Source organism: Paroedura picta, chromosome 6 (genome assembly GCF_049243985.1).
Source record: "Paroedura picta isolate Pp20150507F chromosome 6, Ppicta_v3.0, whole genome shotgun sequence".
NCBI classification, from domain to species: domain Eukaryota; kingdom Metazoa; phylum Chordata; class Lepidosauria; order Squamata; family Gekkonidae; genus Paroedura; species Paroedura picta.
The window spans coordinates 89,813,788-89,828,452 of NC_135374.1; the positions used below are offsets into that span (position 1 = coordinate 89,813,788).

General features: G+C 53.1%; 1 protein-coding gene across 2 annotated transcripts; it reads right to left on the minus strand.

Annotated features, from left to right (window-relative positions):
• Window positions 1-1,205: 1,205 nt before the first annotated feature.
• Window positions 1,206-13,635, minus strand: LOC143840273 (uncharacterized). 2 transcript variants are annotated; one of them, XM_077343582.1, is made up of 6 exons: window positions 13,115-13,635; window positions 10,947-11,091; window positions 7,364-7,497; window positions 5,699-5,839; window positions 5,183-5,230; window positions 1,206-1,293 (listed from the first exon to the last, which is right to left on the minus strand). In XM_077343582.1, exons 1-4 carry the CDS (start codon window positions 13,260-13,262, stop codon window positions 5,823-5,825), a joined length of 444 nt encoding a protein of 147 aa, XP_077199697.1. In that variant the 5' UTR covers window positions 13,263-13,635; the 3' UTR covers window positions 1,206-1,293; window positions 5,183-5,230; window positions 5,699-5,822. The 2 variants fall into 2 exon arrangements, 1 of the variants encoding a protein (XP_077199697.1); XR_013232102.1 differs by lacking the exon at window positions 10,947-11,091.
• Between the last annotated feature and the right edge of the window lie 1,030 nt (window positions 13,636-14,665).

Here is a 14,665-nt window from a genome sequence, read left to right on the forward strand (position 1 = left end):
AAGTATTTCTAAATATATACATGGGTGGGGAGGGTGCTGGCTGGATTTGCAGTTGTTGGCCTGTTTCAGAATTGTCTGCGGGTTGTGAAGGGGGGGGGGAGGCCTTGAGAGTTTGGGGTTTTGCTCCTCAGTAGCCATACCTTTTATAACCAATGTAAAGGTTGCTAGTATTGGTAAATATGCAGTAGATAGAAAGGTAGGCTTCCATTGAGGAGTCTGATTGCTCCAGACGTGGAAATGCACAGTGATAAAATGAAACCAGAGGTGATTTTGAAGGCTTTGAATGCACATAGGGAATGGTGTGATACCCTGATACCTCGTTTCCCAAACAACTCTCCCCTATTGGATGCAGAATTTTTTTAAAAGCATTTTTTGTGATGAACCTACGGCTTCAATGGGCAGTTAGCCCTTCGTTCCGTTCTTTCCCAGTATATCTAGAATTAATTTTAAATCAAGCCACCTAGGGAGCCAGGTCCTGAAAATGCATTGTTTCCCCTTCAAAACCTCCTCAAACGCCCCTGTCCTAGTCAATTGGCAGCATCAAGCATCGTGGGGAGAGGGCTTCAGGAGCGAAGGTAACAATTTCAGTTATTTTAGATGGCCCGGGGTGGGAAACGGGTATGTGGCTGTGTGTGTGTGGCCGTGTGTAAGTGTGTGCGTGTGGGGGGGGGTGCGTGAAAACCTCTTCCCCTCTCCCCCATCAATTTTGTAGCGTGCAATAGAAATAAGAAAATAGGTTTGACAGTATAGAGGCCCTGAAGTTGTTTTTGCCTTGCCCTGGACATGTGAGACGAAATCCTATTTTCTCCTCTAGAGGAAGGGGTGGGGTGGGGGTGGCTTTATCAAAAATGGAAGTCTATGTTTTAGGGGATGTTATTTGGCTGCGGGATTGGATGGCGACAGAAGGCCGTACACTGTTTTCTTGGAAAGCTCTAACCTCTTGCCTGAAGTAGTCCTTCAGGCCGATATGTGTAAAAATGCGTGCAGCTCGGTGTCATTATGATACCCAAAGGTGAACCCACCAAGGTTCACTTCCCCTCCCTCTTCCCCTCCCCCTTCCCAAACCGAATCCTCTGAATGCACGTAGAAAACACCACGAACTACGAAGAGATCCCGTGTAAATAAGGAAGCTAAGTTCAGGGTTCTATATGTGGCTATAACATGTAAATAATGACAATCACAATATATTGTATATCACCAACTCTCTTAATGAACCCAGGCGTTTTATTTCCTTATAATTCTAGCATTCTGTGATTCGATCATCTGGCCATTGTTTCCTATGTTCCTTCCGACCTGAAAGAAAGGGAAAGCCAAAATGTGTTACCAAGTTTGTATTTAAGAATGAGTCGCTCCAATAATGTTTGAATGTTCTTTTACTGCAGCCACTCAGTACAACACCCCCCCCCCCCGTTGGCTTCTCATCCTCATCTTACCCAAATATCTAATATCTATCTATCCAGTAAACAATTCCCAAGTGTAATTAAACTAGCCACCTCACTGCTGTTGACTTGCGATCCCCAACCTCACCGATTTAGCTTTCATATATATCGCCCCCCCCCCTTTTGTCTTTCCCTAAAAGAGGTATTGTTCTGCTTTAATATCACAAGCGGTGTTTGCCTTTTGTAGTATTAGAAATCTGGTTTTGTACCAGCAGTTTTCAGAGGCACTTTGAGGAAGCAAGCGCTTCTCCTATGAAATGCAGTCTATGCAATGGACGGACGGATCAGGAAGTGTGATATTTTCCATAATTTTAAGAATTACGTTTGGGGTTTTTTTTTTTTATGTGTATGTAAAATATTGATCCTGTCTAAAGCGGTACTATATTGTATCAATTCTTTTATTTTTGTAATAAATGCCAACCTCTTGGGGCTAAGCACAAAACAACACCTCTCTCTCTTTGTGTCTTAACATATTATCTATCTCTCTATGCATGTATATATAATCTGTTAAGACATAGGCGTGTTTGCATATGCGTTCGGGAAGCGACCTCTTGGACTGGCAGATTTCAGCGATAAGCCAGGCGCTCCTCGTTTCCACATGACGTTGAGTTTGCGCTGAGTTCCAGGGTGATTAATCAAACTCTAACACGGACGCAACAAGTCTTGGCCCTGGCTCCAGGCGGGGGATTAATTATTTAGGATCTGGACCTCATTTCATAAGTCCCAACCTCTGGCTGTTTCCGGGAAATTGGTGTACATTGGCGAGAGGGAAGGCTAAAAAGGGACTCCAAGGGAGGGGAGGGGGTCTTGGAAAAAGAGTGACCCAGGCATTTGCTTTTGCTGTAGGAAATGTGTCACTGGGAACAAGTTTCCGGTGGCGAGAGGAAGCTCTTGGGAGTGTATGTGTGTGTGTGTGTGTGTGGGGGGGGGGTGTTGATGCCCCAGCTGCAGCGAGATCTGGTGGTGACTGACAGACAGCCTTCAGCCATCCATCCTCTGAAAGCTTGACCTCGAGTGACATGGATTCCCGTCTTCCTCGCCTGCCAGATTAACAAATGCTGAGCGGGTGGGGCTTGGGGGGGGCGCCAAGGGCACGCAGTCCACCCTTGGCACAGTCTATGGTGAACACCCCCCCCCCCCGCCTTTGGCTGCTGGCAGGTGTGAAGGAAGAGGGCTCTTCCAGACTGCCGCCTTCCCTGCCACCCACTCTCAGCCGAGCCCAGGAGTGATGCTCCACCGGGTGGGAGACGCCTGGCCGCCCTCAGGGGAGGCAGCCCCACCGCGCCTGGATGGTCACTCCAGTGACGTCAGGGCATCGCACTCCCCCTCCGGCAGAGGGCTGGAGGCTTCCGCGAGGCGCCGGGGGCTGGGGCTGGGTGCTCCAGGGCCTGCAGGACCCACTGCTCTTTGTTCGCCCTGGGCCCGGGAGGGCATGCCTCTGGGGACCCCTCCGTACCAGCGACTGAGAGGGGCGCTTCTTGCTGGGAGCTGGGAAAGGCGCTTCAGGCCAGTCAGTCAAGGATTGTTTCGAACCAGAGCCACGCTCCACTCAAGGCAGAGCACTGAGGTGTCGTTTAGGGACTTCCAAGAGTCTGGCCTGGTCCAAAGCCCTCACCTTCCTGGCCTTGCAGGTGCCTATTTTGGAAGATCTGGTCGCGGGCGGAAGCGGGCATGGCTGCCTTCGAGCCCTCCCGGAAATCCCTCCGGAAATCCCTCCAGTCACAGTATCCGCCGTGTGGGAAGTGCGAAGGTGGTAGAAGTCAGCGGAGGCCCCGTGCCCTTCCTTGGGTGCCTGTGCAGAGGGGTCCCCTGAGTCCAAGAGCCTTCATGAGGATGTGTAGAAACGTGCTGAGTCTGGAGGACTGGACGTGGAGTCAGAGGGCTTGGATGTGCTGCTCTCTGGGATAGCTAGGCTGTTTCTTCCCCAACCCCGGCCTGGTGGGTTTGGGATCCAGAGCGGCCTTGAGGTTTTAACCCCCCCCCCCCCACCGCCCTTCCCCGTATGCTGGAGAGAAGTGCATGAGAGCGAGGGAGCCCCCTCTCCCCTGCGGCTCAAGTCATGTGAGGCTCTGTGGCCGGCTGGCTGGGCCTGCTTGGCGAGGTAAGAGGCCTTGGCACACACTGAGCTGGCGAGGGGGCGGGAGGGAGAGCAGATGCCGGCGAGGGGCTGCTCTGGGCGCGCGGGCTGTGGCCTGCCCTGGACTCTGTGGCGAGGCTGGGGGGGTGGACATTGCAAGGCAAGCGCAGGGATGGGGGGGGGGGCAATTTTTCTGCTGGCTGGCCAAAAGTGGCAGCTGCTTCCTATCCCACAAGTTGTTTTTCCTCGTGGCGACCATTCAGCCAAATGCAGGGTTCTTTCTCCAAGATTTAAATTTCGCGGATGAATTACCATACACGGGTTGCTTAGCAACTAAATTGAAGCCGGGCTAAGAATATGCAAGCCTCTTTTTTTTTTTTTTTTTGTATTCTCATTAATAAAAGAGCCACTCTGACACAGCAACCTGACTTTGGATCACTGCAACTTCTGTAAAAGCCATCGGAGAATACAAGCTGGCTCCTCCGTATAATTACAGCTCACAGTGGCTTGAAATGGGGTGTTTTTGTTTAAAAACTCTGCTGTGGGGATGTGCATGCCAGTGTATGAAGATTTTATTTTCCCAGAACAAATGACTCTACTTTGTTGAAGAGGATTGGATCTTCGTACCTATGATCATTTTTTTAAAAATTCAACTTTTTGTTTGCATAGATAACACGTGTTTCTTACTCTTCTCCTATCCCATTTTCTGTTTCCTGGGACCGGGAATCAATAGAATATCTGAAGTCTCTTGAGACTGAACAGCCTTTGAGTATGAAAAAGAAGTGGTTACTTTACGGGACTGGAAAGATTTGTAGCAATAGTTTTTAAAAAAAAAATAGTCCCTTGACCAAGCTGTGTAAAGTTTGAAATTTTCTCAAGATTTAAGTATTTGTGCCTCATATGATTGCGTTCCTGGTTTTGTAAGCGTTTTAATACTGGTGATTTATTTTTAAGCGCCCAACTGAATATTTGCCTGGTTTCCTTTTTTGTTCTTAACAGCAGTTTAAAAACAGTGGCAGTTTCCTATCTTTTAGCTATATAATCCTCCTTCTCCCTTTTAGTCAACGTGCAGCTGGGGCGGGGGGGGGGGGGAGAGTCACTTCTGCCTAAGACTTCTTGTTAGACTGTTATTCCAGCATAAGGTTTCCTGGAGGCAGCTGAGGCAACATCTTAGGTACAGGCCAGGGAGGGTTCGAGAGATCCTTCCTTACATTTACTCTACCCGCCTTCCTTACAGTTTTATTTTATAGGCAACTTTTAATTACAGGTCTATCGGGCACCCACTTTTGGGAGTCGCCTTTCCTTAAAAAGACAGCCTGTAAGTAAGTTCAACTTTCCTTCTGGCATAAAACCATAAATTCAACGAATTTCAAGGGAGCATCATGGGAGTATCCAAGGAAGGCTCTTGGAGAGGGCTGTCCTCCCCTCTGCCCTGGCGGACCAGGAAAAATAACTGGTTGGTGAGATTAAGTTAGGAGAAAATAGGTGCCATGCCCTGAAAATGCAGGCCATTCCCACAAAGTTTGTCTTTTAAATTCCATTTGAAACAGTGTATGCCCAGGGAGTATAACGGTCATTTCAAAGGTACAGCTCTGAAAAAAGTGGCTTGGATTTTAAATATTTCACTGGAAGTAAATTCCGCTTAAGTGGAGGGAAACAAACCAACCTTAGTTCTAAACGCTTCCTTAGATCTGTATGCCAGGATCTGCAAGTTCTGAACAAAAGGAGAATTTTCAGAAAGTAATCTTTGGTTCCCCTCCCACCCACCCCAAATCCACCCACAGCTACTTGTGGGAACTCAAACAGTGAAATGCCGATTGGACACTATGGTGTAGCACTAGATTTATGCTGTACTCTTGCGCCCACTTTAAAAAATCGGAGCGCCGGCGAGTTCGCATCCAAACTGAACAGGACCACAGTACAACCTTCCCTACATGCCAGCAAAAAGTTGCCACTTTGATATGCACACAGGTAAAAAGAAGATTCTCTGACTGTGAAGGACATTCTTACAAATCCAGGGACGTGAAAGAAGCCCCAAGAGAAGAGTGCTAACACTTTCATGTCCTCTCTTACTCTAACTGCTCCCTTCATCCTGGCACCCTCCAGAGGCTGAGAAAGCCACCTCCGTCAGCCTGCCGGCCTCCCCTGCCCAGCCCCCTTCTCTGTGGTGTGCTGCCTTCACCTGGAGGGCTCCCTTTCGTCGGGCTCTCCCGCAGCTGTCCCCAGTGTGCGCGTTGGAGGTCCAGCCAAAGTTCACCCACAGAATTAATCTGTTTTACAAAAAGTTCCGCTCAGAGACACCGCCACTAAGCTGCTGGTGCTCCTGTAAAAAGGAAAGAAACTAGAAATAAGTATCATGGTCTCGTAGGATTCAGATCTGCACTGTTTGTGTTTTATATGCATCACACATATATCTCGGGCAGCTCCGGGAATTCTTACTTTCCAGTAGAAGTAACGACGACTGAAAAGCCGCGGGGGAGAGGAGAGAGGGAAGGGGCTGCGGGTGGAGGGACCACAGAACGACTATATTACGGCCCCCAAACCAGCGGGCAAACAGACCGCTTCAGGCTCTGGGGATGGAAGCCCGTTTCATGCACAGTCCCCGTTTTGTTGCTCCCTTTTGGAAATGCTGCTGGCCGCTGGTGGATTCACCGGCCTCCTCCCTCCTTCCATCCTGGGGTGTGTTTGGCCTGGAGTCGCACCCTTCGCCTCGGCCCCCTGTGCAAAGCAGCTTCCTCCCTAGATCAGCCTCAGGGTCTCACTTTGGAGGATGGGTGACAGGCGCTTGCTTCTAAGGATGGTTGGTCGGGATGCGGGCCATTCTCGGGCCCCAGGGGAAGGGGCAGGAGTCACCCACCGGCCTCCTTGCAAGGAGTCCCACGGAGGCTGTGAGAGAAGCAGCTCCCACTGGGCACAGGGGCTGAGGGAAAGCAAACAGAAACCACCTAGGAGAGATGGAAATCTCCGCCTGCCCAGGAGGGCTTCCCCGACGGCTCATCCCCAGGGAGAGATCAGCCACACTTGATGGAACTCGGCCCTAGCCGCCTGATGGGCCCGGGTTCCATTACTAGCGCCAGCAGCACAAACACGGCGGATTCAGGTTGCACCCCTGTGCAGGAGGCGCCTGGACCGCCTGTGTTTAGGATCGGGGGTTTCGCTTAAGTGGCTCCCTCTCTAGCTTAAGGGCAGAACAGAGCAAATGAAAGTCCTTCTAGAGCCATAGACGTTCAGGAGGATCTAAACCAGGGAGGCTCCACGAGGTGATGGGGAAACATTGTAACATGTTTGAAGGGCTCTTTGGAAGAAGCAGCGTGGCTGCCTCTTGGCCCTTGGGAAGGCCGCTGACCTGAGAACGCGCCCCTTTGAACTGGGATGGGGGGCTCCAGAGAGGCTCCCTGGACCAAGGCAGAGCCTTTGTGCTGGTCTCCCCTGTCTCCCCGCGCGTCCTCGGCCTGTCACTCCTGACTTCAAAGGAGAGGTGCCAGAGAGGAAGGGGTGGCCAGTGCGAGAGATCTCCTGAAGCCTGTGCGTTTCCTCGCATCTAACAATCCACAGAGCGAGCTCTTCCTCCGTTGAAGCACCCCAGCAACTGGCAATACTTGGGGCACAGGGACTAAATTAAACAGCAGCCGCAGTACCCAGAAGGGAGGAAAGACGTTGGTAAACCTACTCTCATTCTCAGCACTTTCCATAACGGTGATAAAGTAGAAATAGTCTGTTGATTTGGAAGTCAGCTCTTCGGAGTCACATGTATGTTGATCAGCACGGAGGGAGAGGGTTATGTTCTTTCCCTTCCTTTTTTTATTATTGATGCGAAGTGGGAAACAAACTTTCCTTCGTGTCCTACCTAGATCATAAGGAATGGGAACCCGATCCGTCTCCAGAAACCCTCCTGCAGAACCAGGGCGTGTGTTCGGGGTCCAAACTTCACTCTTCTTGACAGCCTGGAGGGCACGTCCTTGGGAGGTGCAGTCCCGCAACCTGAAAAGAGTCCGATCAAACTCTCCTTTGGATTCTGCGCCATCAACGATCTTGGAGGCAAAAGCTGCCCTCCAAGAGCCCCATTTCTGGCCCTCTCAGGCCTGGTCAGCCGCCTTGCCCCCCCCCCCGCCCCCTGTGTCTGCATGCAAGACCAGGAGGGGGGATGAATTAACCCTCCATTTACCAGCCACCAGCAGGAGCTTTCTAGAGTCTGTGTTCATTGCTGGGTCCCCAGGGCTGTTGCCAGGAAGAAAGAACGGACCACAGGGAATTGCTCCCGGAAAGTGTAGGCCCTGGGGTGTAAGGGACTCGGAGGGCGGGCTCGGAGGCAGAGCTCGAAAAATGGAATGAAAGGCTGGAGGGATGTTGAAAAGTATAGGACCCAAACGTGCAAGGCCTGGATAAACATATCACAGTGACAGGGCGGGACAAAATGCTGCAGTTGCCATGAAACAGCAGCAAGGGTTTTACTTCCGACCCAGGGGCATGCCTTGCTAAAACTAAAAAAAACACACACCCCACACACAAATTAAGAGTCCAGTGGCACTTTAAGACCAACAAAGTTTTATTCAAGGTATGAGCTTTCGTGTGCATGCACACTTCCTCAGATACAATATCAACTTGCCAAAAAAACCTTAACTGGCTCGAGGTGGAGGGGAGGTTTGGTATTCGTTTTTGGCTTCCCCATTGGAGATTGTGCAGGGCAGCTCAGGACCCTATCCTGGCTGGTGGGTCAAAGCTACTAGCCCAGAGTTCCCGCCATCACCGTCCAGCGGGCCACTGGTCGCCTTAACCAGTCCCCCCCCCCCCCGCCCCTTCTCTCTGATTTGCTTGCTTGTTGCAAAAACCGGAGGGTCCCTCTCTCTGGGGTTTCTCTTCTTTGGACAGAAGTCTCCAGGATCAGTGCTGGAACAGCCATGGGAAAGGCCTGAGCGATCGTTTTCATGGGTCTTTAAAAGTTATGAATGCAACTAACCTGGGACTCGATCCCTTTTGAATGCAGCGAGCCTTCTGAGCTATCGCCTGCATTTATTGGGTTCTTGCTAGCCTTTTGGTTTCCTGGAAATGTTCACACCCTCAATCCAAATGTGGGTCTCCGACCCCCCCCCTCCCAAACAGGACTTCATTCTGCACCTGGCACTTGGGTTTTCTATGTCTGCTCCCTACCTTGAGATTCTGGCCAGCCAAGGGGACCAGCAAAGTTCCCCGGGGCTGTGCAAGGAGAAGGACAGATTCCTGCTAAACACGCAGGAAGCCACTATAAACACACCCCTGTGCAAGCCCATGCCAAAGCCAGGCTGCTCCTTTGGCCAGAAGCATTCACAGGCCCAAAGCCGGCAACACAGGGGATGAGGCCATTCTGGTTCCTAAGGATCCCCCCTAGGCCCCCCCCCCAGCAAGCCTGAGCACGGCTCAGAGGCGAGCTTCGGCTGACTTTCAAGATAGGACATATCTTGCAGCAAGGCGGGAGGTGGGCTGTGTGTGCACGGGGTGCTCCAGGTCAGCCTCTGCCAAAGATTAAAGGGAGACCCAAGGGCTTCTCCCTCGGAAGGGAATCCTTCCTGTTGGTTGTCTGAGCTGGGACTGGAATCTTTGTTCTGTCCACCAGTAGAATATGGAGGAGGATGCAAAAAGGCTCCTCCTGCTGGATACAAGACCCAAAGGGTAGCTTTAATAAACTCGGGTCGGGGGTGACCCTAAGGAGTCATGCTGAGAATTGAGTGCGGCCTTCCCTCGGACACACTAGAACACCGCAGAGGCAGATAGATAGACGGTCTCTGAAAATATGGTTTGTCCAGTCCGCAGATTTCCTTATGACCGCGAGCCTCAGAGCTGATCAGAATATTTCCTAGGCAGATTATCTGCGGACTTTAAAATCCACCATGCCTTGCAAGCCCCAGGCCCAGAGCGTGTCCATCCCTCGTCGTGTCCTCCAGGCTTAATTTACCCAACCGCCTCTTGGTGCTCCGAGTGGGACCCTCTCCTGCTTTCCTGGCCCTCCAGCTCTCCACTTCCATCAACCCTGGGTTGGCCTTTGATTTCACAGGAAGGTGGATTCTCTCTCACCCACCCCCCACCCCCCTGGACTCCCTGGTTGGCCGTGGCCTCCCTCCCCTTTGTCACTTCTCGCTCACGGAGGTCTCTTTTTGCCTCTCCAGAGGTTTCCTTTCTGGCCGTTGCTGAAACCCCTTCAGATGAAAGTCGATTTCAGGTTTCCCGAATCCTGGAACCTCTGGGCTGCGAACAATTACACAAATGCAACATTTCCTTCATGGCCTAAAAATAATTCTTAAAAAAGATAAGAAACCCACTAAGGTCAAAAGAGTTGATTTAAGCTAAAGCAGGCAGAGGACGCACAGTTCCTCTGAGCACCTTGATCTTGTGGGCCACCCCCACCCACGCAGGGGACCCCTCTCCTCGCTCGGATTCCCCCGCGTCTCGTCTCATTCACCCCCTGCTTGACCAGGGCCTTCCTGCCGGGAAGGGGCTGGGGCTCTGCTTGGGTCGGGCCCCTATCAGGCCCAAAGAGACTGCGCCAGGTGCAAATGCCGTCTCCCAAGCCTGGGCTCCTATCAATGCCACTGTGGGGCGAGCAGGTAGCGGAACAGGCCGGGTGGGCTTGGCTGGGTCGCCTGGGGGCAGCCAGCGGGACTCCAAAGGGCCCATCCCGCAGAGGCAGCATCCGTGGAGTACAGGAGGGGGGCGGTTAATGTGGAACCAGAGGGGATCGGGCCTCTCTTCCATGGGAAGCCTCCGCTCCCTTCTGAGGGGCTGTCTGCTCCCCACCACCACCGCGGTGCAATACTGTGGCCGGCTTAGTAAGCCACTGACACGCCCTTGGGACCGATTGGATTTCAGACTTCCACTGATCTCCGTCAGATCTGATCAGACCAAGCGTTGAGTTCTGTAATAATCCACTCAGCCTCGACTGGTTTCTTTCCTTCTGCCTCCTTCCTTCCCAAAGAGTAGGCTTATTTTTACAAGAATCTTAAAAGGGGGGAAAACCAAGCCAAACCTTTTTTTTAAAGAACCCTCCTGGTCTGCATAGTTCTGTGGTATCAAAACATTTTTTAAGTGTGAGGTGACCACCCCCCACACACACACCGAAAAAGAAAGGGGGGTGGGGTGGGAGAGAAAAGAAAAACAGAAAGAGGGAGAAAGACAGGGAAAGCCAGGTTGACTCAAAAACTGAAAAGGGGTGTGCACTCTTCCCTCTCTTTGGAAGACTCTCCAAAATGCGAACGGGTAGTGTTATTAGAAATGGCTCTAGTGTCTCAGCCACATGCTAAGGCAGGGCGTCTGGCGCACCATAAAAGACGTCTGCAGGACACCTTGGCAGGCAATTTGGAGACAGAATCATCCCCCAGGCTGGGTGGTGACATCTGGGTCCTGGCCTGGGACTGAGGGCGCGGAAAGGATTTCCCCCAGCCTTCTCCTGCCACACACACCTGCCCGAAGCTTCCCTCACTTCTGGCCAGTCCGTCCCGTCCTTTTCAGCGGCTTCTGCAGGCGGATCTCGAGTGGGTGCTGGGCCTTTCCTTGGGCATCGGCTGGAGTTGCTGGGTGAGAGCAGAGCACGGCTCGTCCTGCCTCCTGTCAGCAAAGGAACAAGCCCCAGGCCAAGTCCGAGGCGTGACAGATGACCTGGAGACCTCCTAGAAGCGCTGGGACCTTGGAGCGAGCCTTCTCCGGCCCTAGCCGGGGTCCTCCGTGGGTCCATCCCACAGGGGCTTCCCTGCAACCTGTGCTGGGGAGGGGCTAGACACGCGGAGATCGGGCCAGGGGAAAGGGGCCTTCTCCACAGGGCAATGGTTAGTCTTCAAGGGCTTCCTCTCCAGTCTCATGAGTCCTCTGCGCCATTCTTGGCCGGGGGAAGAAGAGAGCCTGTCGGAAAGAGCTGGACCAACCTGCCCCTCTTTTTTCCCTGACCCCCCGCCCCCGTCCGCCTCTCCTCTCCCTTCACTGGAGGCTGCTGCTAGGCCATCCAAGCTCCCTAGCATGGCTAAGCGAGGGAGCAATGGGAGGACAGGGGGGTCTCCGGCTGCACCAGGCCGGTGGTGGGGCCCCAAAGGTGAGGGAGTCCTTGCACAGAAACGTATGCTGCCCAAGGGACGCCTCTGCCCACACCGATCTTGTGGGGTGTCCCTTTGGCAGGAGGGCGGCTTCTTCCAGGGAGTGCACGAGAGGCCCTTGCCGCGACATTGGGAAGCTGACCCGCCTTGCTGCGGTTTGTGCCTGCTCTTACCTGCACAGAGAGCGAGCATGAGGGGGTCCATGGGGGTGTCCACAGATCGTTCCACGAAGGAGGGGGCAAGCTGGGGCCTGGTGAACCCCGCAGCATTCCCCTCAGGTCACCCCGCTGCGCCGTGCCAAGTTGGGTTTCCAAGGAGATTTCCCCCGGGAAGTCCACGTTCCCCGCCCAACAGCAGGCCAGGGGAAGGAGGCACCAGGGCCGACCCAGTGCTGGCAGCCAAGCCCTGAGGCAGGCAGCTCCGGAGAGCTGTCCTGGGTTCTCTGCCCCAAGCTGGAGCAAAGGGGAAGAAAAGAGATTTTCATACCCTCCTTTCATTGCCCCAGGGAATCTCAAAGAAGCTTATAATTCTCCCCCCCCCCCCCCCCCCCCCCGCCCCAGAGAGCTTAGACAGAATTCCTCTGTGAAAACAGCCCTAAAAGTACTGTGACTGGCCAAAGGTGGAGGTGGCGGTCAGTATGTTTCTTAAGCGTGGCTTTTAGGACACTTCACAAACTTCCCCCTCCTCGAAGGACCCTACATCCAAGACAGTGGGCATCGGATTCCACTCAAGGCCCTAAAGCTCAAGCAGGGAGGCCCGTGAGACTGTGCCGATGGGGGGGGGGGGAGAGGCACTAACGCGACTGGGGACCTAAGGAGCTCCATGGGAGGGGGGAGGTGGAAGGCTCTGGCCCGCCAAGCACGCAGCCCCCGAGGGCACCCGCACCCCTTTCTATGTCTCCTGGCCGATCAGGGAGACAGCCCTGGAACAAGGGAGGGGGGAGAGAAAAAAAAGTCTCCTGAGCATCTGCAGAGTGCCTCCTCCTTCCCCAGCTCTCAGCGGGTAGAAAAGGAGCCGGTCAGGGGCTGGGCTCTGGACGGATCCCCACCAGCGCCAGCCCCGTCCTGTCCGCTCACGAATAGGGGCGGACTACGTAAAGCCCACAGCAGGCTGGTGCTTTGCACAGCACCAAGCAAGGCGCGCCTTCCAAGGCATCTGACCGGCACGCCTGAGCGACTCCGGCAGGCGCAGACCCACGGAGAAGATGCTGCCCTGACCCTCAATGGGGCTCACGCCCAGGACAGCGTCCCTCCCTAGGCATGCACCTGCCACAGCATGGAGACTTGGGGGGGGGGGGGAGAGATTTCCTTTTTGCCCAGGCCTACTGCTGGGAGCCTCTCTGCACTTCCTCCCAGGCGGATCTGATTCATATTCACACACGGAGCCCCCCAACAGTTCAGATGGCAAGTTCCCCCAAACCCTGGCACCGGCAGAGATCCCGCCGCTTCACCCCTCTCACCTTCCCCACTTCCCTCATCCTCAGAAGCGGCAATCCTATGCTCCCCTACCTGAGAGTAAGTCCCAGGGAGGCTATGAGGACTTACTTGCGAGTAGACGCACATAGGATTGCTCCCGCGGCCGATCCGTGTTCCTGTCCCGAAGCCGAAGCCGTGGCTCTCTCGGCCAGAGCAGCGACCCTGGCTGGTCAGTTGCAGCCAGAGACCGCGGTTTAGAAAGCCCGCCATGTGCCATGACACGACGGAGAAAAATCCCCCTTGGGGCTCCCCTCCCCCGCCTAATGTACGTCTCTTTTCAAAAATTTATTACGCGAACGGCAGAGGACCTTTTCCTTCTTTTGAGCTTTCTCTCTCCTCCCCCCACCCCATTTTTCGGACAATAACCCTTTTTTTTTTTTTACTACTTGGTTGTAAAGTCTTTAGCGCCATCTTACGGAAGCAGCGAGTCTTTCTGCTCTGCAGTGCAGCTTCTAATTAAAAGGAGGCTTGCTTCCCCCCCCCCCCCCACATCCCGTTTTTAATAGCGTTTGGCTGGTTGATTCATGAAAAAGATGTTGTGCAAGTTTTGTTTTGCTGAACTGCCTTGAAGGTTTTGGAAATCAATGAGGATTTTTACTCTCGGAGTAGTTTTTGGGCCTGAGTCCTGTGCGTTTTCACAGCTGTGTGACAAACTGCAATTCAAGGGATACTTACTATGCAGATCAATAAAGCTGTACCCCCCCCTCCAGATTTCTGCCCATCATTAAAAGTAGAGGAATCTTGCTGGAATGGAGGGACCCCCTTGCCTTCTATCCAGACTATGGCACTTGTTACTCCGTGTAAAACAGGAATTCAGCAGCACAGTTTGTCCTGTGCTCTTGTCAGTCAGAGCTCACATCCCGAGATGCATGAAATCCTGTCTATTAGGCAGAAGAGGGTATACTGCAGACCGCAAGCAGGAGGTCCCAGGAGAGGGAGACCACACAGACCTGCAAAGAGTCTACTGGGGGGGGGGGGATGGACCACACCCAGCTACTGACAAAGGTCAGATAGGCCTAGCTTGTACTGGGTGGGGCTTGATGTGCAGATGTGCAGATATAGCCAAGGACATCGGGATAACAATGGATTAACATTCATAACAAGAAATGTCAGGTCTCCTTTGCTCAACAGTAAGCCACTTTGCCTTATTGTCCTACCTGCTCGTGGGCCCTTGGTGGTGCAGGTTTGAACTGTGCGGTTGACAGATTCTAGGGTTAGCTTCTGACAGCCTTGACCTGTCTAGCCCAGGCTAGCTGGATCTTGGAAACTAAGCAGGATTGACCCTGATTAGTAGTTTGAAAGGGGGCCACCAAGAAATTCCAGGGGTGCTACAAAGAGGCAGGAAATGGCAAATCTACCCCTGTTGTCTTTTGCCTGGAAAGTCCAACAGGGTCACCGTAGATCCACTTTTTTTGGAAGGTAAGTAAAGTTGTTTCTTTAATCTAAAATATGGGAACCAAAGGCCTCCCCCTTCTTGCATTACATGCTGAAGAATGTTGTCCTAAGCACCCTCTGGGCTCAGGAGGGCATACCTGTGTCTCTCTGTGTAAAATGCTGTCAAGTTGCAGCCAATCCATGGCAGCTCCAGCAAGGGGCTTGCAAGGCCGGTGAGAAGCAGAG